Here is a 22998-nt window from a genome sequence, read left to right as displayed (position 1 = left end):
GTCCAGGGGAGAGAGGATGGTGGCCTAGACCCGTGGTCAGCAAACCGCGGCTCGCGAGCCACATGCGGCTCTTTGGCCCCTTGAGAGTGGGTCTTCCACAAAATACCGCCACACTCAAGGGGCCGAAGAGCCGCATGTGGCTCGTGAGCTGCGGTTTGCCGAGCCGCAAGTTTGCCGACCACTGGCCTAGACCAAGGCTTTGTCGGTGGGACAAAAAAAGCCTGAAGAGGGATTTAGAAGGGATAGATAAGACTTGGGAAATGTGGAGCAGGAGCAAGCAGGAGTCATAGGTAAGTTCAGATGGCAGGTTGGAAAGGCCTTGGCAGGAAGCTGAGATCTGTTGAGCAAAATTTAGGGCAGAAAGGCCTTCCAGCCCTGAAGTCAGAGCCCAGCTTTGGTGTCATTTCTACCAATGGGAACTGAGCTTATATAGTAAAGCAGTCTTGTGGGTACAGAGAAAGGGAACCACCTGGGCAAGAGCGGCCCCATGTGAGTAAGAAGCCCTGCCTCACCTTCTATAGTTTCCTGGGGCTCCAGCGAGGAGGGTTGTCTACTGAGGTCCGGTCAATGTCCAGACCTGGCATTAAGGTTATAGGAAGGTAGAGTCCCTCTAAAATGGACCTTATTCTTTCTTGCTCAGCAGCATACATCACAGACCACTGGTTGGCAGGACCCCTTTCTTCCCTTTATTATATTTTATTTTTCTTGGGGATATAACATACACAAAGTCCCCTAAGCTTATGGTAGAACTTGATGAATTTTTGCCCATGTAATCATCAACCAGATTAAGATACAGACCTTTTCCAGCACCCCAGAAAAGTCCCTCTTGCTCCTTTCCCATCTCTACTCGCTCTCCAACCTGGATAACTACTATTCTGATTTCTATCACCATATATTAGTTTTGCATGCCCTTGACCTTTATATGAATGGAATCATATAATATGTACTGTTTTTGTGCTTTGATTATTTTAGTCCACATACTCTATGTGAGATTAATCTATGATGTCACATATGTCAGTATTTTGTACCTTTAGATGTAAAACATAGTATTCCATTGGGTGAACATGCCATAACTTGTTTATTAATTCCCCTGTTGATGAACATTGGGCTATTTCCAATTTGAACTACGAATAAATCTGCTATGAAAATTCTTACACAAGTCATTTTGTACACATAGGCACTCACTTCTAGAATGAATACCTAGGAGTGGAAATTCTAGGTCATAGCATAGGTATATATTTAGATTTAGTAGAAACTGCCAGTTTTCTAAAGTGGTTGTACCAATTTCCTCTCTCACTAGCAAGAATTTCAGTTGCTCCACATCCATGCTAACACTTCTCTTTTTAGCTCCTTCTCTTTTTCTAAACAAGAGTTCTCACTCTAAGACTCCTCTTTTCCTCCAGTATTGAATACTGGGTGTGCCTTGCAGAGGTGCACTGATCCCTCAGCCATTAGCAGCAAAAGAGTGAGAGGCCACATCCAGTTTGTTTCAGTCAGCTAGAGAAGAAATGGGCATTTTTTTAAAAATATATTTTATTGATTTTTTACAGAGAGGAAGGGAGAGAGATAGAGAGTTAGAAACATCGATGAGAGAGAAACATCAATCAGCTGCCTCCTGCACATCTCCTACTGGGGATATGCCCGCAACCCAGGTACATGCCCTTGACCGGAATCGAACCCGGGACCCCTCAGTCCGCAGGCCGACGCTCTATCCACTGAGCCAAACCGGTTTCGGCAAGAAATGGGCATCTTATTGACATAGATGTAATAACCCCAGGAACTGGGACGGCTGTCCATGACCATGAGCATGAAACCAACATGAGGACACTAGAGCAAAGATGGAATGAACTTGAGACATGAAATGTCCTTGATGACTTTGCCAAGCCTACCAATTAACCTGGCATTGAGTGGTAGGCTACTTATTTTTTAAGCCAATTCAGTAGGATTTCTTTTTTCTTTTTGGAACTTGCAACGTAAAGGATATAGTCCATAAGCCCTCCTTGTAACCAAACCCAGTGGTGCCATTTCTGTCCTCACATAGTCATCCCCACTGAGCACTGCCTTGAAACCTTCTCTCTGGGATCCCATGCTCAGCTGGTCCTTCTCCTACCCACACTGGTCACTGCTTCTCAGCCTGCTTTCTTGGCTCCTCCTCTTCTGCTTACTATTTTATCCACCTTTTCTCCCTTGGGATCTCATCCCACACCATGATGTATCTATCACCTGTGAATGATAGATACCCACATATGTATCTATAGTCCAAACCTCTCTTCTGAGCTCCAGTCTCATACAAAACTGCCTATTGACCCTCTCCACCTAGATGCTGCCCAGGCATTTCACTTACCTTCTCAAAGCCAAACTCTTGATCTTCTCCCTCAATCTGATCCTTCTTCAGGCTTCACCACTTTAGTCAAGGGCTCTTTCACTCCTTCATACTCAAGACAAAAAAACTAGGTGTTATTGCCAATGCCCCAGTACCCACCCACATCTAATCTTTTTTAAATTTAAATTCTTTATTGTTGAAAGTATTACATATGTCTCTGTTTCCCTCCATTGACCTCTCACCAGTCGCTCCCCAGCCTCACCCCAGCACATGTACCCACCTCCCTACTGTCTGTGTCATTTGGTTATGCTTATATGCATGCATACAAGTCCTTTGGTTGATCTCTTACACACACACACACACCCTCCCCTGCCTTCCCTCTGAGGTTCAAGGGTCTGTTGGATGCTTCTGTGTCTCTGGATCTATTTTAGTTCATTAGTCTATGCCACATCCAATCTTACATCCTGTCTACCTCCCCAAGCCACCAACCTGTCTGAGTCACTCATTTTGCACCTGCCTAGCTGCAACAGCCTTCTAACTGATCTCCATACACCCACTTCCAAGTGCCTTCCAAACCTTGCAGCCAGGATGGCCTTTCAGAAACCCAAATTTTATATCATTCCCCTGAAGAAAATGGCTTATTACTCTCAAGATAAAAATCCAAATTCATTAGGGGGCTCCACCTGCACTATTCCTTGGTCACCTCTAACCCTCACCCTGCTCCTTCCCACCTTCACATCTAGGACAAGTGGTTCTTTCTGCCTAAAACATTTCCCCTCTCACTCTTGCCCTGTACAATTCCTAATTGTCCTTGGTCTCTCAGCCTAAGTCCCAGCTTCCCAACACCCTGCATTAGGACCCCATTAATTTTTCATAACTCTTTTTACACTTTCCCCACAACACTTCACATATTGCATTATTATATATTGATCCGGTTAAAATTATTAACATATAGTTAGTATTTGATGACTGTCCTTCCTGGCCCCTCCCCCAAGCCTCCCCCACTAGACTGGCAGCGCCCCAGGTTAGGACGGTGCCTATGTCACGCCCTATTCTTCCTTCTTGCCTTTAGTGCTGCACTTACACGTAGTAAGCGCTCAAAAAATGTGCTTAATTAGCTAATAACTGAGTACACTGACTCATTCGATCCCCATAACAATCCTGTGAGGTAGGTATTTCATCAGACGTGAGGAAGCTGAGAGCCTGGGTAGGCGAGTGGCTTGCCCAAGGTACAGAGCAAGGGGCGGAGTCAGGTCCTGACCCCAAGTCAGTCCTAAGGCCCGAGCCCGGATTTTTCCGCTCCTGAGCCTTGGCCCATTGGTGGAAGGACCAGGAAGAGGGAGGACTTTGAGCCAGGAGGAGGGTTTCCCTGAGTACAAGGGTTATCCACGTGGACCAAAGGGAACAGAAGCTCACTTACACGGAACAAGGTACGCCCCCCTCAGCTCTAGAAGCATGTGATCACAATCTGCTGAATATGCATGAGGGGACCAATGGCCCGTGATTTGGGGCTGCCCAGGATTCGCCTGATTAAAAATTCTTCGGGCTTGAAGAGTTTAGAGCCCTCAGAGTTCCTCAAACATAGGTATAAAGTCCTCGAAAGGTCATTTGGAGCGGATATTTGGAGAATGTAGGAGGAGAGACCCCCCCAATTTGGGTCTCATGATCGGGCGTCTGCTGTAGACAGCCAAATCCCAGAAGGGGTCCTCGACCGCTGGACTAGAAGACGAAGGGGGCGTCTCCCCTGCTTCCTGCGGCGTCCGTGGCGAACTGAGGTGGAGGCCGGCTGCGACCGCAAAGGCGACAGTGGCGGCGGTGCCATGGCAGGGCTCGCAGGTACCGTGTTGTCGGCCTCCTGGGGGCTGGATGAGAGGCCTCCGTGCGTCCGCGCCGCCATGTTGTCCCTTTGGGGTCACCTTAGGCGTCCCGGTCCCTCTCTGGGGTTTTCCTTCCGCGCACCCTCGAGCCACCTCTGTCCGGTTTCACTTGGTTGCCCTGTTTGGCCCTAGCCCGGGTCGTGAGGGCCCCTTCCTGGCCGGGGGCGGGTCACGGGATTCCTGGATTCTCGTTCTGGCCTCCAAGGTCAGCGCTCGCCAGTCCGCTCCCGGTGTGGGCGGGGGGAGCGGGCGGCTGGGGGGCGCGACCATCCCCTCTTCCGTTCTGGGGCCCTGGCAGGGGACCCAGCTTCTGAGAAGCCTGTCAGTCTGTCCCCACCACTTGGGTTGCATTTTTTTAATTTTTTTTTTTTACATCAGAAGGGGCGTTGGGGGGGGGGGGGTGAGAAAAGGGTCTCCTGCCCCGAGCCCCCGCTTTGGTGTCTGGGATGATAGGTGACTCTGCTTTGAGTCTCGGGTCCTTCTTCCTCCCTCTGACTTTGCATCCCGCCTGGACACCCGTCCCTTTCCCTTCAGTGTATACGGGGGGCGGCCCTCAAGGGCGGCCGGAGGGACGGGATGCCTGGCACACTTTGTAGCCTGGAAAGGAGCATGGGGGCTGGCGGCTGGGGGATCGTTGCTTTCTTTCCTTACCGCCTCCAAACCTCCTTTAATTTCCTTCCAGGCTTCTGTGTGCCTTTTCAGCGCGAACTGTTGGACAGCCTGGGGTTTGTCCTGGGAAAGAAATGGTCTTTCTTGTTTATAGGTTTGGATCGTGTTTTGTCCCTTTCCAGGGAACTGGTGTGTTGGGCACAGCTTCTGTTTGCCTTGCCTGGTCTGGCCCATCCATTCCCTCAGCCTTCTGGACGGCAGCACCCAAGCCAGGATCCAAAAAAGTTCCAGCCTAAGTGCTCATGCCAAATGCTAGGTCTTGTTTGTTTGTTTAAAGTACGAGGTTAATTGATGTCAAGCAAATCTGTTAAAAAGATTCAGAGCCCCGGTGGGTTTCCAGTGACTAGATCAATTCCGTCTCTGAAAAATTGGTCTTGTTAGAATTGCTGCCAAAACCAGTTTAACCTTTTATGTGTAATATGTTGTTTCCAAGAGGAATCTGGAAGTCTGGGTTTGGCCATCGTTTTGTTGTTGTTCTCTTATATTCGAAACATATGCATTCCATTCAGACCTGTCACTGTGTGATACACCAGGGACCATGTGTTGCCTGCCTCCCTGACTTCCTGTTCTGGGAAGGCCCAGGAATCTGGATTCTGCTGGGGTATGGGCCCTATGGGAAGAAGGGGGTGAGACCAGGGCGAACAGGATCTTTCCCAGAGAAGATGCTGATATGTCTCTGGGGCATATAAAGGAAGTAAGAGGTCACCAGGGAAAAAGAGACTGATATTAATGGTGTGTGTGTGTGTGTATGTGCACGTGTGTGCACGCACATGCACTCATGCACAGTTAAATCTCGGGGGCGGGAGAGAAACTAACTGCAAATTCAGACTCTCACTTTAGGATGCTGGCTCCTGAGCAAATACAAGTTTGAAAATAGATGTCTAGCAAATGGCTCACAGCGAACCTTCTCCCTCATTCAAACCATGTGTAATAAACTGTTGCTGTCCCATAGTTGAAGCTCAAGAAATGTGTCCTCCCTGCCCCTTCCTTTCATCACAATCCAAATACTCCACAGATAGAGGTAACGGTGTCACATAGCACCTCTGAACGCCATGGTACCTGAACTCCCCTGGGGCTTAACTTCAGTTGGTTAAACTAAGAAACTAGCATCCTTCTGGGGCAGTCTCACCATCCAGTCCTCTCACAACTCAGCTGCACTGTCCCTGGCCTTGTGGGAGTGGTAGAGACAGTTTAGCACAGGGACGGCGAACCTTTTGAGCTCGGCGTGTCAGCATTTTGAAAAACCCTAACTTAACTCTGGTGCCGTGTCACATATAGAAATTTTTTGATCTTTGCAACCATAGTAAAACAAAGATTTATATTTTTGATATTTATTTTATATATTTAAATGCCATTTAACAAAGAAAAATCAACCAAAAAAATGAGTTCACTTGTCACCTCTGACACGTGTGTCATAGGTTCGCCATCACTGGTTTAGGGAAAGGGGAGGCTGTGGACTAAGGGCTTTACAATAAAACTAGTCATTTTCAGCTCCTCCCATTGCTGTCTGTCAGAATAAAATGTTTTAATGGTGTCACTACTGGGGAAAATATATTATAAACAAGTTGTTTGTACCAGACTTCTAGTCCTTGCACTGGAATAGAAAGTGAACACATTCCTTCTGTCTTCTCTGTTGGGTGATGTTTGTTGCCAAGGCATGATGGTTTGGGAATGGGGGACAAAAGAAGGGAGTGGACATTGCACACTCAAGCCCACCCATGGAGGTGTAGGCCATGATGGCAGCCTTTGCCTGGAAGTCTGACATCTCACAATGCTCTGAACCCTGCTGATGTATGGATGGAGAAAGTCCTGCGGAGGGGCTTTGCCAAGATCATCTGGAAAGCTCTGAGGCTACCTCCTGTGTCCAGAGCAGCCAGACCCGTCTATGCTGCCGCAGCCTGTCTCAATGAACCCAGCTGCCTTAAAACTGGGCTGAGGTTAGAGCATCTGGGGTAATAGGCACACCCTTGAAAGGCTCTGAAGGGAGAGGCAGCCTTCATGGAGAACACATGTTGAAATATGTTCATGGTTGTGGGGGTTTTGGTAGAAAACCACAGAAACTCCAGTCTTGAGGCTTGCTAAGAGATAGGCTTCAGAAGGGAGGTGTGGCCATTGCCTGCTGATGAGGCAAAAGGAGAGACCTGCCTTACCTTCAGGCTATAGTAGAAGCTGGAGCCACCCAGCCTACGGAAGATGGAGACTCAGATTGCACACCCCCATTCCAGTCCTATCACTCCTGATTGCCATTTTGATAGCAGAATGTTTCTAGTATGTTAGGGTTCACTGGGATCTTAGCAGCCCTTTTACAGAGGGTAACTAAGGAGGGTTAAGTGACCTGGCCACATTCCCTGGGCCGATTGATGGCAAAGCCAATATGAGAACTGAGGTCTGCACCCTCCACCCCCATGATTCTCTGATGCTGAGCTGAAGTTATAGATGCCTCTAGAGGTGTTGGTGGTTGGGTTGACAAACACAAGGGGCTTGCTAAGAGGACAGAAACATTAGGTTCAAGGAGGTGAGGCAAGTTGTGCTCCAGAGTGTTTGTGACAGCTGTGACTAAGGGATTTGAGTAAGTGGCAGAAAGAGATTTATAGCTCTCCAACTCCCTCCCTTGGTGTTGACCCAGGAACAGGTGTGGTGACAGAGACACATAAAGCCACAGACAAGACTGCATAGACAGCAGGGCCAATTGGTGAGGTAGTCAGCTGACCCCATGTAACAGGAGCCCTAACTCACTGAGGAGTGGGAAAAGGGAGAGAAGTCTGGAGCTGAGCAGCCCACCCACCCTGACATGAGGGCCAGGGTCTTGGTAAGCACTGCTAAAAATGAGGAGGCTAATTCTAGAAGCAGAGAACCCAGTATTGGGGTGAGTGAGCTGAAGAGAGGTTCCTGGGGGTGGGAGGGGGGGGATACCCAGGAGTAGCAAGACCAGCAGGATGCCCTTGTAATGGTCCTGGTAGAGGTTATAGGGCCTAGAATGAACTGGGCAAGGGAGGCACCACAGCATACCACTTATCCCATATTCATTGCACAACCCAGTGCCCACCTGCCCAATACTCATTTCCTTGGGGCTCCTGATGTCGTCCCCCTCTACCCCCCCCCCCCCGCACTCCCCTTCCCCATTCCTAGTACCCCATTTTGAGGGCCACTCCCAGCATTCCACTCCTCCCATCTTTCCCAGTGATTATCTGCCAAGGCCCCTTATCCCTGGACAAGTGAAGGCACCTACTTCTCTGAGAGGGAGGGGGTAGTGATCTCTTATTCTGAGACCACAAGTGAAGACCTCTTTGGGGAGGAGGATATGGTCCTTTATCTCAGGACCGTGTTGAGATATATGAGGGTCCCAATACCCATTTTGTTGCCTCCCCCTCCTTCCCTCCCTCTCCCAAGTATCATGCCTACTTCACAATGGGCACATCAACCCAGTCTTAGAAGTATGTGTCGCAGCCACAAAAGAAGTTACAAGAGACAACTTTTTGGTGCGCTTCCACCGCCCCGCAGGGTCCTGGGACACTGTGCGAGATGGGGGAGGTGCTTTTTTTTTAATTTTTTGAGAGGTGGTCCCTGTCCTCCAGGAGCTTACAATCTAGCCGGGGAAGCACAACTAATGCACACTTACACAATTATTACAATTAGCAATTTCCACAATATTGACCACAATTGCATGAGACCAGGGAAAAGATCAATGAGGGACTGGGGGCTCGGAGGTGTTTTAGTAAAGTTGGGGTTCTTTTACTGATTGAATAGGTCCGAATTGAGTGACACATTTTTTCTGGTAGGGTGGGCTTGGGAGGCAGTGAGGGGGAAGGAGGAATAGAGGGAGCAAAGGCAGCAAGGCTGGAATGCACGTGCAGTAGGCAAGGGACAGTGAGAGGGCCCCGCTCTGTTTCTTAAGCTCTTCCTCCCCCACCCAAGCCCTCTTGTCCCGCCACACAGGCACGCAATTGACTCCTTGTCTGCTGCTCAGAGGTTCAGGGCTTCGGCTTGCCGATGATGTTGGAACGTTCATTCTGCTGCTGGTGTCGTAGTCTGGATCTCTGTGGTGGGGCCTGCTGGTATGGCCCTGGTTGTGGGGCCGGGATGTCACTGTCCGACTTGGTCCAGATCAGAATGCCTATGCCCAAATCTCAGAGTTCTCCCTCCATCCCTCCTCCTCCCTCTACCCCGCCCCATAGTGGGAGGGGTACACAGGGATTGGAAAGGGATCAGGTATTGTCGTCATTGCGGTGCTGCTTCTCTGGAGGCCTGCCAGCCCCTCATTGACCTTGGCAAATGCTCCTCTGGCGAGAGAGCACAGGGGACCCCCTATTCCTGGGCGGCACTGGCTCCCATGCTGGGCGAGATGCACAGGAGCACCTGGTGACATGGCCGCCCAGGGCTAGGGGCTGGGGCCTCAGTTGGGGGCCCGGCGGCGCTCTCCCAGCACGTGCCGCCCGGTCCTCGACACGGTGTACGCCACCTTCTGCAGGGAGTACCTGAACACCTGTAGTGAGAGACCCAGGACTGCCCTTAGATGTGGGGACCCCCAGCCTGTGTACAGAGCTTCTGTTCCCGCCACCGCCCCACCCCCTGCCCCGCCCACCTGTCCTACTAGGAGAGGTAGGCAGGGGCACAGCTTGTCCACGAGTCAGAGCAGCTGGAGCTTTTCCAGCTGTGCTGAAGGCTACATGGCAGCAAGCTGATTGGACCTCAAACTTAAGTATACCTCACTTCTTGCAATAGGCTGGGTCCCTGGAGAATTTCGAAAAGGGAATCCTACCCAGTAAATGCAGCATTCCAGGAACACCTTGAAGGAAATATGCAAGTCCTTTGGCAAAAGAATCCTTTAGCAGGAAATTATTCCTGCAAAGGGTGCTTTTAGGGTAAATGATTTTATGGGCAAAGCGCTTCTGATTTTATTTTATTTTATTTTTTACACAAAGTGCTTTGCCTCTATTAGATATTTTTTTAAATAAAGCAATTTGGTTTTTTAGGAAGCGCTTTTTCCTCTTCCATTTTCCTGCAAAGAGCCTTTTCCTTTAATTGTTTTCCTCAAAGCGCTTTTATCTGATTCATTTTTTGTTAGCTTCTTTGTCTATATTTTTTCTGCAATGCGCTTTTTATCTAATGCAATTTTTCTGCCAAATGCTTTTGTCTATTTTTCCTGCAATGCGCATTTTCTCGAATTCATTTTTCCCCCCGCAAATTACTTTTTTCCTAGTTTGTTGGTCTTTGTGAAGTGCTTTGTATTTGTTTTTGAGAAGTGCCTTTTCCTAATCTATTTTTCGTCTCAGCCCCGCAAGCGCTATATTTTTTAAAAAGAAAATTTCCCCGCAATGCGCAATTTTTAAGGCGGAAAATTTTTGCTATGCGAGTTGTAAAGTCTCTTCAAAACAGAGGTGCCCCGCCTCCCTCCTGGGGTCGAGTCTGAGTGTAGCGGGTTTTTCTTACCACGTTGGTTGCTAAGAGCCTCAGCGTTCGTCGGCGGCTGGCGCCCGCCGCGCCCCAACTCTTTGTTCCCAGCCGGGCGCGGGCGCACTGAGAAGGGTCTGCGCTAGGAGGAGGGCGCAGGGGACGGGTGGGGGCGCGTGGTGCCGGCCGCGGCACTCGGACGGGCAGGGATCGCGGCAATCAGGGATCGCGGCAATCAGGATAGGATGGGTATGAGAGGCGGCAATTGCAAGGTGGGCTTGCGGGTTCAGGGTACACACATTGGGACCCCTCTGCCACCCGGTACCCCGGGCACACTTACCTGCAGCAGCACGCGGAAAATGTACCAGCCGATGATGAGCAGTTCAGCCGATGCTGCCGCCACTGCCGCCATGGTTCCGAGAATAGGTGGTTGAGAGAGTTTGCCGAAGGCTGAGGGTTCGCCGAGGGCCGCTGGTCTCTCGAAGTCCGCTGTTGGGCGCACTGCCGCAGCCGCCCCTTAAGTATCCGCCCGCCACCCAAATGCGCATGCGCACTTGGGGGGGGGGGGTCCTGTAGGGTGGGGGGACCGGGGCGCTCGTCATTCGCTAGGAGAGGAAAAAATAATCCATCTGCTCTTTCCACACCAACCCCCGCCCCCAGAGTTTCATTTTAGCCCCTTTCCAGAAGATTCTGCTTTACTCGCTTTTGAATTTTAGTGTAAAATGGAGGGGGATTGCAACTCTGAGTAGCGAACTGCCCAAGTGTAGGGTTTGTGCGCCTCTTGTACGGACCTCATCTCTTTGAGCCCAATGTCCGGTGCCGTCCCAGAACCCACCTTGGGCACAGATGGATACCTAATTTAGAGAGGGATCATTTACCCACGGAACAGAAAAGGCTGCCCCTTCCAGGAGCCTTGTCTTCACAGGCCCCTGCTCAGCGCTCTTTTTTGAATATTTGATGTGCTGTAAGCCAGCTTCCTCTGTTTCACAGGAGTCTCTGAGCGAATAATCTTTCCCTGGTTCCTTGAGTCCCACTTCTTACGTTGCTAGACCTACGGCCGTGGCGATTGTAGGAATCCTACAGGGCACTGAACTCTAGGCGGGAAAACGGTAGTTACTGGGTATACCCTCTGAGAGGGGTACAGGAGGGATTGGCACCTTTGTATGTGCAGAAGGGATGGGATGAGCTCTCGCGTGAAGTGGTCAGAATGCGCTGTGGGATAGTTTGCTGCTGGACAGGTCATTTCAACCTCTGTCTTCTGTTCTCCCGCCCCCCGCCCCCCCCCCCCCCCCCCCGCCCTGGTCTTCCGCAGCCAACGAGGTTCTTTGTATTCGTTGCACTGGGCGGCTGGAGCAGGGTTTTGCTACCGCCACCAGAGGGTTGTGGCTGCCGCGGTATCCAGACGCATCAATTAGACCTTAACGCGAGCGGGTCTGCGAGTGCGGCCCCAGCGCACTGGTGGCCCGCCACCGGAGAGCACTTCTCTCCAGCACACTGCCTGGCACAGGGGCTAACTAGCATTTTCCCCTATGTGGACAGAAAATTAATTTTTTTTAAAAGCTCACAGAAATCGGGTTCTATATAGTGCCAGCAGCAGATGGAGAGTGTAAGTGATCCAGGCGAGGTCAGTTTAGACAAAGAAGCATGGTGATTTTTAATTTTTTTTTATATTCACTTTCTAAGAACTTGGCTGATTTTGGTAAAATGACGCCAGGCTAATTTGTAAAAGCAAGTTCATCCCAGGCTGCCATCTTAAAACAAAATATTTGATGGTACTGCTGCTACTGTAATTTCCCGCAGGCCCTGTGCCGCTAACTGATTTAACTCTCTATTGAGCACCTGCTGTGAGAGAGAACCCTGTGCTAATCCTGTGGGGCACAACATCGAGCCATGACCATTTGATGGCAACCACAGAGCGGTATTGTGAGGTCTGGACCCCTTGAGGACGGGCCGCAGCCCCAGGAGGCGATACATGATCTCTGCTGGGCGGGGCCCAGGCAAAGCCAGTCCACTGTTTGGGACCTGACGGAAGAGCCCCCAAGAAGCCCAGGGGAGACACCCCAGGAGGCTTCTAGAAATGGTGACTTCCCTGGGTGGGCAGGGAGGAAAGGGCATTCACATTTACTGTTGTTAACCATGATCCATTTTCCCAAATAAGTATACATTCTGTTCCTGTTTTTTTGTTTGTTTGTTTTTTGTTTTGTGTCTGTCTGTCTGTCTGTCTGTTTTTGTCTGTCTGTTGTGTTGACTTTTCTCTTCAGGACCCCTGCTGCCTTGGTGATCCTGAGCTGACAGCCAGAGAGCACAGCGGCTGAGCTCCTGGAGAGTGAGGGTTGAAGAACGCGGAGGGCAGCGCCCACGCCCGCGGGCTCCCATTAGGTCGGTTCCTGCAGCGGTGTTCAGCGGCCTTGGCGAAGGCCCTGCCTGACAGAGATCATGTATTGCCTCCAGTGGCTGCTGCCTGTCCTCCTCATCCCCAAGCCCCTCAACCCCGCCCTGTGGTTCAGCCACTCCATGTTCATGGGCTTCTACCTGCTCAGCTTCCTCCTGGAGCGGAAGCCTTGCACAATTTGTGCCTTGGTTTTCCTAGCAGCTCTGTTCCTCATCTGCTATAGCTGCTGGGGAAACTGTTTCCTGTACCACTGCTCCGATTCCCCGCTTCCGGAATCGGCACATGACCCCAGCGTTGTGGGCACCTAACAGCCTGCACATTTAGCTTTCTAAGGAAGCAGAAGACGGGAGGGGAGGCATTGACATAGGTCATAAAGCATTGGAGTTTCAAATCCCGCAGCCTGCGGGTGCCACATTCCTGACGGCGCCTTTTTGGCCTGTGATGTTTTATCCTTAAAATGTGAATAATAGCACTGACAGGTGCTTTTATTGTAGAGTCCTATAGTCGTGGGTGGTCTTGTGGTTGTGTGTGTTCTGTCCCCATCTTGGTCCCAGCTGTCAAGATGTACCCGCCTCCCCCCCTCGCCTCATTCCTGCGAGGAGTTTGCACCCATCCTGATCAACTATCCCAGCATGACCTGGGCAGATAAAATGCCAAGTTCATTGTCACCTCTGTCACTCCCTCCTTGTCAGGGTCTTTTGCCTTCCCAGAATATTCCCAAGTCCTCAGTTCCTCTCCTGGTTTCCCTTTAGTTCTCTTCTACCCCTTTCCTTTTTAGGGAGCATCTGTCCAAGACAGGGCTCATTTTTGCACTTATCTCGAATTTAAAGAGATTGCTGACGCCCGAGAGCCTCGCTTTTTCATTCTTCTTTCCCTGATCAGCAGGCTAGACAGAAACATGTATTGACTGACTGTTGTTCACAAATCTCCAGTATTTTTTCCACTTCATTTTTAAGAAAGAAGTAACAGGTACATGTTGCTCTTTCACCTGGATGTCTGGGCTCATGCTCAGCCTCACTCCTTTGTCCTTCCTCCTGCCCTCCTCAGCTGTCCAAAGGGGGCAGGGGGTTGGCCTCATTGTCTCTCCTGTGCATGCTCTGCAGGATTGAGGTGTAGTGTGTTCATGTAGATCTAGAGTCCCCAGCCGAGTGAATGAGAGAGTACTTGTGTGTTTCAAAACAGCCATGATCCCTTGATAGGTATTTGGATATTTTTTGGTGTGCCGTGTGTATACGTGAACAAATACATGTGTATATTCCTTTTAAATAAGCTTTATTGAATGTGTTCTGATTTTGAGGTATAGCAATAGCTACTATAGTAGGTGCCGCTACAGTTTTTATTTAGCATGGGATTGCAGAGTGACCAGCACACTGGACTCCAAGGTGGTTCAGACAAGACAGAGGGGAGCAGTGACCATCCTCGTGCCAGGAGCTCCTTCAGTCCTGCACATATAGACTCTATGAAGAATACAAAGAGGAAGACTTGTGACTGTCACTTGCTTTTTCGCTGTTTCTGCGCTTTCATACAAGTGTTGGCAAACGAGACTTTCTCCTGGCCCCTGCCCACTGGCAATCGGTATGGTTGTCCCTCCAGTCTAAACCATCCATCTTTCTCTTGCCTGAGCGGGAAAGGAGGTGGGCCAGGCAGAGAACAGAACTGGAAGCAGTCCATCTAGGAAATGGGACCGGGAGGCCACACTTGTGGAACATTTGGACTGCTATTCTGGAGCTTTTATTTCTGGTGTGTTCGTTGCACAGCTGTTTGAAATGTTTAATAAAGCTTTATAAACTTTACTTTGTGGTTTTATGTGGCTGCAGTCCATTTAGGTCATGGTGTTGGATTTCTAAGTTGGTGGGGGGCAGAAGGTAGCATGGAGGGGCTGAGTCCTTGGCGCCAGAGTACCTTAGCCTGAAAATTTGATCTGCTCTCTGGAGAGCAGATGGTGGGTTTGGGAGAGGGGGAACAGGGGGCAGGCCAGGCAGTGAACAAGAGGGAGTCTGAAAGTTTTCAGAGATGAGACATTTGCGTTTCTCAGCTCCCATGGCTTCTCGCCTGAAACTGTTTCCCTCCTTAGGAGATTTGAGTAACTGATCCCTTGACAAACAACTTAAGACAGCTGGAGCTCTAATCATCAAGGATTTTTATGGTGCTGTTTTTGAAGTAAAAATAAAGTGAAACCCCTATGGCATCTGAAGTGGAAAAATAAATAAGTCTGGCCATTTAACTAGGGGGCGTAAGGCTTAAGGCAATGATTAGAGGCCCTTCAGTGATGCAGTTCAGTGTCATCGATGTGCATGTGCTCCCATGGCTGTGACCTTTGAGACAAACAGGGTAGCTTGTCAAAGCCCTTGTGCTGGGTGTCCATCTCTTTATCTCTTCTAGAAAACATAATAGGAGCACCACCTGTCCAAGGCACAGAGCTGTTGTGAGAGTTTATTGAGGTAACACTTGTGAAAGGTCTTTGGTAATTTCGTAGTTTACCTAGATTTTTAATTTCTTGCTATAGTTTTGTGTAGTTTTCTCCTGTCTTTTTAAAATCTCTCTGTTGTCAGTTTTTCATATTTTCACTCTAAAGTTATTAGTGATTTCTCCTGATCAAAACTTGCCAAAGATTTGTCCATTTTAAAGGTATTTTCAAAGAACCAAACTTGTATTGATTATATCTGCTGAGTATTTTTCCTATCTGATTCTCCAATGCTTTTATCTTTGAATTCTTCTCTTCTGGGTTTCTGGGTATATTTCCTGGTTCAGCAAAGTCTTAAGCTGAGGAGTCACACATGTGGAAAGGATGGTTTGTTCAGCAAACATTGAACCCCTGTTCTCTGATTGCTGGGGATTTCAGGGGCAAGACCACATGATTCTAGCCTAGTGAGAAGACTTACAAAAATAGACAATTGTGAATTCCAAAAACAAAACAAACAAAAAAGGCTTTTGTGGCCCCACTCTCCTGTGGAGGCACCTGGATGATAAAGGAAACCAAGATTATTGCTTATTTTGCTCTCCCTCAGAAACCAGCTTTCTGTCGGAGGTCAAGCCTGCTTGAGAGTCACAAACAGGCCTCCCTCTGAAAGATTTCTGACCCTTTACAGCAGGGTTCCTGCAGCGCACCCCTTCCCAAGGTGACTGCCAAATCATTCTTTCCGCCTTACCAAGGCAGCACCAGCAGCACCCTGCCCCCTCTTCCTGAAACATTTTTCAGTCAAGTGTAAAGTAGATACTTCTGGAAAAGAGCAGGAACATGCTCTGCAATTCTGCTGGTCTCTGAGCTCCTAGTGTGACATGGTAATTGCAAGACCCCAAGAGGCTTAGGTCTGGGCTTCTTTAGGAACTAGTCTATGTCCTGCTTTGGGCCTCAGTTTCCTTATAGGTGAAATAAGTTCTCTTAGGGTCCTCCTGGATACATTTGAGTTAGGTGGCAGTGCCCTTGTAGGACAGCCTGTGAATGCTTTATGCTTTAGTCAGTGTACCATGTGAGCTCAGCTATGCCTCTGTCAGGAAGCCTTCCAGAACTTCATCCCTCTTCCTGGAGATCCGCTTGCCTAGAGTACTTTACTCAGCCTCCTGTTTAGTGCTAGTGTCAGTGCTAGACAACTTCCTCTTCTATAGTCATTGGGATCCTATCTCCCAAGGGGGCCTGAATTTTTATTCAGGCAGCAGGTCCTTGTCAGAATCCCATGCAGGAATAGGCCTTGGGGCCACATAGCAGACAAGATGGACAGTCCATGCCACCATGGAGTCAACCAGGCCAATGGGAAAGGGAATGACATTGGACAGATAATTGTATATATATGTACCATAGATTGTGGCAAGTGCCATATAAGAGGAATCTGAGAGGGGAATCTGATGTAGACTGAGGAGGATTGCTGTTCAATCTGACACCTGAGAACAAGTATAAATGTTTGAACAGTGAAATAATAAATGTGATGTTCTTTCCCACCATTTGATCAAGCATCTCTGTGCTTACATATAAAGAGACTGGGCTGAAAGTAAAATGAAAGACCACCAGTACTTGGCTACTCTACAGTCAGAACTCCAAAAGGACTTTTGGCTTAGAGATTAGTCTATTTAAGGCTAGAGGGTTGTGTTGGGATGTGTTGGGGGCTAAGACTGCCGTGGTGGTGGCAGATCCCAAAACTCAGTCCGAAGAACTCTTGTTTCCAGGTGACTGGAACCATCACAATCAAGGATCTGATGGGAATAAGGGGTAACCCAATCAGAACAGCATTCAAGGTTGGGTTCTTTCCTTAGGGAACAGGATAGCATTTGAGTAATGAAAGCAGCAGGGCTGTCAAGAAGGTCATTGCCCTGGGGAGAAGTAGCTCTAAGGCTTGATGGTGGGTGAGGTGCAGAAGGCTGGAGAAGGTAGTCTAGAGAAGGAGGACAACAGAAAAAGATGATGGAAAGCTGACTCCCATTGAATAGCTGCAGGAAAGGAGGTCACAGAAGGATTGTTAGAACCCAGTTTGCTAGCATCCAGTGGAGAGCTCATCCCTCATTCCCCACCCCCTCCATAATGGGTGAAAGAGTCACTATTCTGAGAAGAGGGAACAACTAAGATGTGCTCTCCTCAACAAGTAATAGAAGCTGATCCTGACTATGGGGGGCTTATCTGATCTCAGCCCAGCACCCTCCCTTCCCAGTGTCTTCCTGAAAGCCAGAGGAGGGAAAGCCAGAGGAGGGGCAGAATTTGGTCTACCAGGCTTCTGAGAATTCCGTATCTTGAGAAAAACTGATTATAGGGTGGGCTCAAGGTGAAGGGAGGAAGCTGGCTAAGCAGCAGCTAGAGGCTTCGGACAGAAGTCCTTGGTCTCCCTTTGGGCTATCGGGACTCAATGGGTTGGTGTGAACTTGGGAAATAGTTTAGGATGGATGAACCTTGAGAGGAGAGGCCTCTGGGAGTCCTAGGCCCTATGGCTTTGCCTCTGTGCCTGCGCCCCCCTGAGCCTCAGGTTCCTTACTTGTAACATGGGTATCCTAGCATCCACCATAGCCTGGCTCAAGGTGAAATTTTCACAATGTTATTTCTTCTCTTCTGTGGCTCCCTCACCACTGACCATTATTGAGCTCAGGCCTGGATGCGATCTGATCATCCAGCTTTCCCGCTCATTCCTTCTTGTAAGGAGCGTTGGCTAGACCCTGTGCCAAGCTCTGAGAAGCTGATGCAGAATAGAAATCAGGCCCTCCTTGAGGGGCTCAGCTCAGCAGAGGGAGGGCAGCAGCAAGTCCTTTAAGCAGGTGATTACAATGCCATGTCTTTCAGGCTGTAGTGGAGTTAGGGAGAGAAATCATATGTTAGCACCTCAGAGTGAATTTCCTTATTTTCTGCAATCCCCAAAATGATAATATCCTAAAAAGGGAGAGGAATACCAAAGTATAGCTCTTTCCTGAGAGGCCAAAATCCTGACTATGTGTTCCTTGGCCACCAGCTTCCTCAAGACCTTCCATGGATTTCCCCCCTCTTAGAGAGAGAAACCGCTCTGACCCATCTTTTCCACATGAGGGACCGGTGTAGGGATATGTTTGAGTGCTCTTAAACAGATATGGGTTGCACATCAACCTTCTCCAAAGTCTATTCCTTTGAGTGGTTCTAGCCTCTCACCTCTTTTCCTGGACAGTTTGGCAGTTTGTGAAAAGTCTGCACATGGATATCCTATCACTTCTTCCAAAGGGAAACCCTCTGTCAATTCCCTACCTCCAAACTGATAGAGGCACCCCAGAGCAGGGGTGGAGGGTGGGAGCTGAGGCCCCGGGCCGGGTCCTCACCCACTTCCCATGTCACTTTCCTGTGCTTTGCTCGCTCTTCTTCAGGTCTCTGTCCACCTATACTCCAAGGAGGGTGCTAGACCAGGAAGTCTTTTATTATTTCCAAAGCTATCTTCTGTGAAACATCATTGAACTTTACCCTTGTTATTTTAGCCTTAGAGATATTGCTTGAAAGAAAGTGAGTTAAAACAAGCAAGTGTTTAATCAAAGGATTTTTGTGATAAAGAATAAACTTTAAATCTCTTGGATGCAGAACTATCAAGAATCTTAGCTTAGAGTCAAGGCTGACTTGGAAGGGTCTCTGAGGGAAGAAGACAAACAGCCCTTCATTGGTTCCATGTTGCTTGTGGTCCTAATTTCTTAGTTTAACCATCAAGACCCTGCACAGCCCTTGAGGGTGGGGCTTGGTCTTTGTCCCTTGACCAAAATAGTACCTGCCTGACCAGGCCTGGCAAGGAACCTACTGATGTCTGGTCAGGGGGGTAAATGGATAGATGGCCCAATCAATCGATCTCTAGACTCCCTAAGGAATTAATTGGCCTAGTCTTCCCAGGAAATGATGAAATTGAGTTTGCCTCCCAAATCTCCTCTTGGCAACTCTGAAATGACAATATTTTCTAGCCTCCAGACTTATATTTTACACATAGATAGCACAAACATGAATATCTCACAAAAAGATGTGAGCAGACTGACGATCTCAGATGGAAGGGGGCAGTGGGGAGGGGGTAGGCAGAGATTAACCAAAGAATTTATATGCATAATCCATGGACACAGACAGTTGTGTGGTGAAGGCCTTGGGCGGGGGGAGGGGGTAGAAGAACCAGGTGGAAGTAGGCAATGGGGGACAGGGGGAAATGGGGGACATCTGTAATAGTTTCATCACTAAAGATAAATTTTTTAAAAATCAATTTTTTAAAAAAGGGCTCCACAATTTGGCATCCTCCTGTGGCAGTAAGTAGCTGTGAGACACCTCCCCTCACTGGATCTGTTTCCCCATTTATAAAATGAGATGGTTGGACTAGATAATCCTTGAGTTCCTTTCTAGCTCTAGCATCTCCCTCAGATGCCCTGGTGCCTAGGGCAGTAATTGGGCAGGGGACATGATGACCCCAGGATCTTGGAGCATGGAGAAGTCATGGTGGTGGCTGCAGAACTCTTGAAGATGAATTTGGCAGGAACTGGCTGAGATGTTTTTCTACTGATGGTAAAATGTCCTGGCAGAGTCTGTACAGGTAGGTTGATGCAGGTGAGGGGTGGGATTGGGATCTCCCCCTCTTATGATCCCTGAGTAATGTTTCCTTGCAGAAACAGAATCCTCCAGGACTGATCTAGATTCAGCCATTCATATCAGCAAAGTAATTGAACCATCTTTCTACACACTGTCTTGGCAGGGCTTCCAGAAATGCCTCCCTGTATTCATTGTCACTGCCTGAAAGCATACTTTCCCAAAGCTTTCCAGTTCCCTGTCCAGGTGGCAAGTTCTCCGATAAGGCTGTGGCCCTGACTCCATAATCAGCCAGGAATAGTTTAGTTCAGAATCATAGCCATGAGGGGGAGACTTGTCCAAAATTGGGGCTCTGGCTATTGAAATAAAAATAATAATTTATTTTCAACATCATCTGAGAACACACACCCAAATTCAAAAGCTCTTTTAAAAGGTCAGTGAAGAGCTATGTTTCCATTAAAAACCAGGGAGGAAAGGAAGTGGATATTTAACAAGTATTTGAATAGGGAGTGTCCACTAAGCTAAAAAGCAACAAAATGACATCAAGAAAGCAGTGACAAACCAATTTGACTACATCAAAACTAAATATTTACAATGTCAAACAATATCACCAACAGAACAATAAAGCAGAGTGGGTGAACTATTTGCAGATCCATAATGTATAAAAGGACAAATGCAAAACCTTAACAGTAAAAACACAACTAATAAGTATGTAGTTCATCTAAACAGTCTACAGAAGCGGAAATCGAATTGACTAAAAATTTTTTGAAAAATAATTTTATTAATAACTGGAGATCAACAATGAAAAACAAATAAGTTTTCTACCAACAAATTAGGGGGAAAAAGTTTAAGAATACACAGTGTTGATGAGGATACAATGGAATGGGCACTATTACTTAGTCATAGTGCTAGGTATTAAAATATGATAATGCCCTGGCCGGCGTGGCTCAGTGGTTAGTGTTAGCCTGCACACCAGAGGGTCAAGGGTTCCATCTCTAGTCAAGGGCATGTACCTGAGTTACAGATTCAATTCTCGATCTCAGTTGGGGTGCAAATGGGAGACAATGATGTCCCCCCCCTACTCTCTCTCTCTCACGCGTGCGCATACACGCACCTCCTTCCCCCCCCCCCCCCTTGTACTCTCTAAAAGTCAATGGGAAAAATATCCTCAGGTGAGCATTAATAACTATATATGAAGATAAATATGTATATGAAGATAAATAAGATGTAGTGCCCGCTCGTGGGCATGCAGTCAAAGAGATAAGAAAGACACAGACAGATGCTAAAATTACTGTGTGTCGTAAGAAGATGGCCAGAGATACAGGACATGGGCAAAGCACGAAGTTTGTGTGAAGTTTTATGGGAGCTTCCAGGGGTGTTCCTAGAGAGGTGCCTGGATAAGTAGTTTTCAGGTATAGGGCAGAAACAGAAGTGAGAAGCATCATGGATGAATTTGTAGACAGTTCAGGATTGCCAAAACATGAAATAAGAGGCAGGGATGAAGAAGGTTTGTCTTCATCACAGTGTCAAGTTTGTCTAATTGAAGAGTTTTGTCTTTTTCCTTTTGACAATGGAACCACTGAAACATTTTGAGCAGGCAAGTGCTGTCGGAAGATTTCTGTTTTAGCGTAATTATTCTGGTTGCTTGAAGACATTTGGAGATTCAAAGGCCAATGAGAAAATGATTGCTTTGGTCCAGGTAGAGAAGGCAAGACCTGAATTAGGGTGGAAGCCAAGAGGATGGTGAGAAGGTAAAATTAGAAGAACCTGCTGACCAAGGATGCCTTCTCTGTTTCTATCTTGGGTGACTGGGAGAATACCCAGGAAAAAAAACAGGCTTTGGAGTGTGGCTGGAGGAAGATTAGTGAGCCCAATTTTGGACAAGTTGAGTAAAAGGTGGGCATCCAAGTGGATGTAGGTAGAGAGTTTGGATCCAGCAGGAAATTTGAACAAAAGATTTAGGTTGTGACTAAGAGTGATTATAGCCATGGGCTTTGGTGAGGTGGTCCTAGGAGAATTCAGCAGCTGAGAAGAGAAAAGGGGTCTGGACAGAGAACCTCTTCCCATTTAAGGGTTGGATAGAAAGAAAGAAAAACCCACAGAGGCAAAAAAGGAAGTCAGAGATGGAAAAGCACCTAGAGCCTGTGTAACATGGAAACCCAGGGATGTGGAGCTATTCCAGGAAAGAATAATATGAAGACAAAAGAGAAAAGCCAGTTAGATAAGGACTGAGAGCCCACCAGATGGAGCAATTGGGGGCTAGGGATGGGGGGGGGGGGTGTTGCTAAATCCTCACTGGAACATGAGGTGGCAGAGGAAAATGATAGTGAAAGGGGAGGGAAAGCCAGGCAGCATGGCCACCTGTCCTGGGGAGTTTGGGATAACTGGGGAGAAGTTGCTAGTTATGATTTGAGTGAAGGAGAATTTCTGAGCTGCATTAAGAGGAAATAAGGATAGACATGATAGAAGAGAGAGTGAAAGTGCTGTCACCTAAAGTTTTCCTGTCTGCATAAATCAGAGGCAAGATCAAAGGGCATGGGGGTAAGGAGGGAAAACGTTCACTGGTGACAGTGACTAGGGCTATTGTCAAGCTGGAAGTATACATGCCAGTTTGGAGCTCACAAAGGAAGTGTGGGCATCTCCCAAGGGGGATGGATGGAGAACTAAGGATGAGCTTAAAGGAGAAGGTGCAGTTTGTGGAGTAGGGCCAGACTCCAAGCTGTAACTGGCATTTTAGGGATGGATGCAGAAAGACGATACTGCTAAGGAGACTGAGCAGAAAGGGCCAGAGGAGAAGACCAAAAAGTGGGCATACTAGAAGCCCAGGAAAAAGAATTTTCAGAGGTCAGGGTGGCCACTGGTGGGCCAGATGCACAGAGTCGGGGAAGCGGGGAAGCGAGGGCATCTCCTGGATCTGGTCTTTGGGAATCTTTGCCACAACAACTTTGAGGGAGGGGTCAGAAGCCCACCTGAGTGGGGGATGGTATGGCTAAGAAAGCAGAAGGGAAAAGGGGGGACTTTGAGGGGACAATGGGGTCAGAAAAGGTGCTTTTTCTTACACACTGACATTTGAAGGGAGGAGGGCTCTGTAAGCCCAAATTTGAAGAGCAAGAATAGGTAATGAAAGGAGCCCTAGAGCGCTGGGATTAAGTGCAGAAGTGAAGGGATTAGTTGTGTTGGTGGAAATGGACAAAATTAATTCAGGTACATTTTACAAGTCACCTGATCTCTATGTTCTTCTGGAGGCTTTTTCTCTGCCCACTGGGTACTTAACTACAGCTCTAATTAGCAGTAGTTTTATCCTGCCTGTGTCCAGGGCCATGTCTTATTCATTCTTTGTACCTTTCGGCACCTAGCA

General features: G+C 48.2%; 2 protein-coding genes across 6 annotated transcripts; one reads left to right on the top strand and one right to left on the bottom strand.

Annotated features, from left to right (window-relative positions):
- Positions 1-4064: 4064 nt before the first annotated feature.
- BLCAP (BLCAP apoptosis inducing factor) lies at positions 4065-14445 on the top strand. The gene is made up of 2 exons (XM_081097456.1): positions 4065-4159; positions 12522-14445. The coding sequence occupies exon 2, from the start codon at positions 12697-12699 to the stop codon at positions 12958-12960; it is 264 nt and encodes an 87-aa protein (XP_080953582.1). The 5' UTR covers positions 4065-4159; positions 12522-12696; the 3' UTR covers positions 12961-14445.
- Positions 8340-10794, bottom strand: NNAT (neuronatin). 5 transcript variants are annotated; one of them, XM_081096425.1, is made up of 4 exons: positions 10601-10794; positions 10300-10402; positions 9580-9655; positions 8340-9352 (listed from the first exon to the last, which is right to left on the bottom strand). In XM_081096425.1, the coding sequence occupies exons 1-4, from the start codon at positions 10670-10672 to the stop codon at positions 9175-9177; spliced, it is 429 nt and encodes a 142-aa protein (XP_080952551.1). In that variant the 5' UTR covers positions 10673-10794; the 3' UTR covers positions 8340-9174. The 5 variants fall into 5 exon arrangements, with proteins under 5 accessions (XP_080952551.1, XP_080952552.1, XP_080952554.1 ...); XM_081096426.1 differs by lacking the exon at positions 9580-9655 and having other exon boundaries at positions 10601-10786; XM_081096428.1 differs by lacking the exon at positions 10300-10402 and having other exon boundaries at positions 9575-9655; positions 10601-10786.
- Positions 14446-22998: the final 8553 nt, after the last annotated feature.

Source organism: Myotis nattereri (assembly GCF_964212035.1).
Source record: "Myotis nattereri genome assembly, chromosome: 8".
In the NCBI taxonomy this organism is placed as follows: domain Eukaryota; kingdom Metazoa; phylum Chordata; class Mammalia; order Chiroptera; family Vespertilionidae; genus Myotis; species Myotis nattereri.
The sequence above is the reverse complement of the archived record's forward strand: the minus strand, read 5'-3'. Positions and strand labels throughout refer to the sequence as shown.

Excerpts from the sequence above, each read along its gene's own strand:
- NNAT (XM_081096425.1), bottom strand. The coding sequence starts at position 10,672 with ATGGCGGCAGTGGCGGCAGCATCGGCTGAACTGCTCATCATCGGCTGG. Across the intron at positions 9,656-10,299 it reads GGCTCTTAGCAACCAACGTG|GTGTTCCTGGAATGCTGCAT; the intron begins GTAAGAAAAACC and ends ATTTCCTTCAAG. Across the intron at positions 9,353-9,579 it reads GACCCAGCCTATTGCAAGAA|GTGTTCAGGTACTCCCTGCA; the intron begins GTGAGGTATACT and ends CTCTCACTACAG.
- BLCAP (XM_081097456.1), top strand. The coding sequence starts at position 12,697 with ATGTATTGCCTCCAGTGGCTGCTGCCTGTCCTCCTCATCCCCAAGCCC.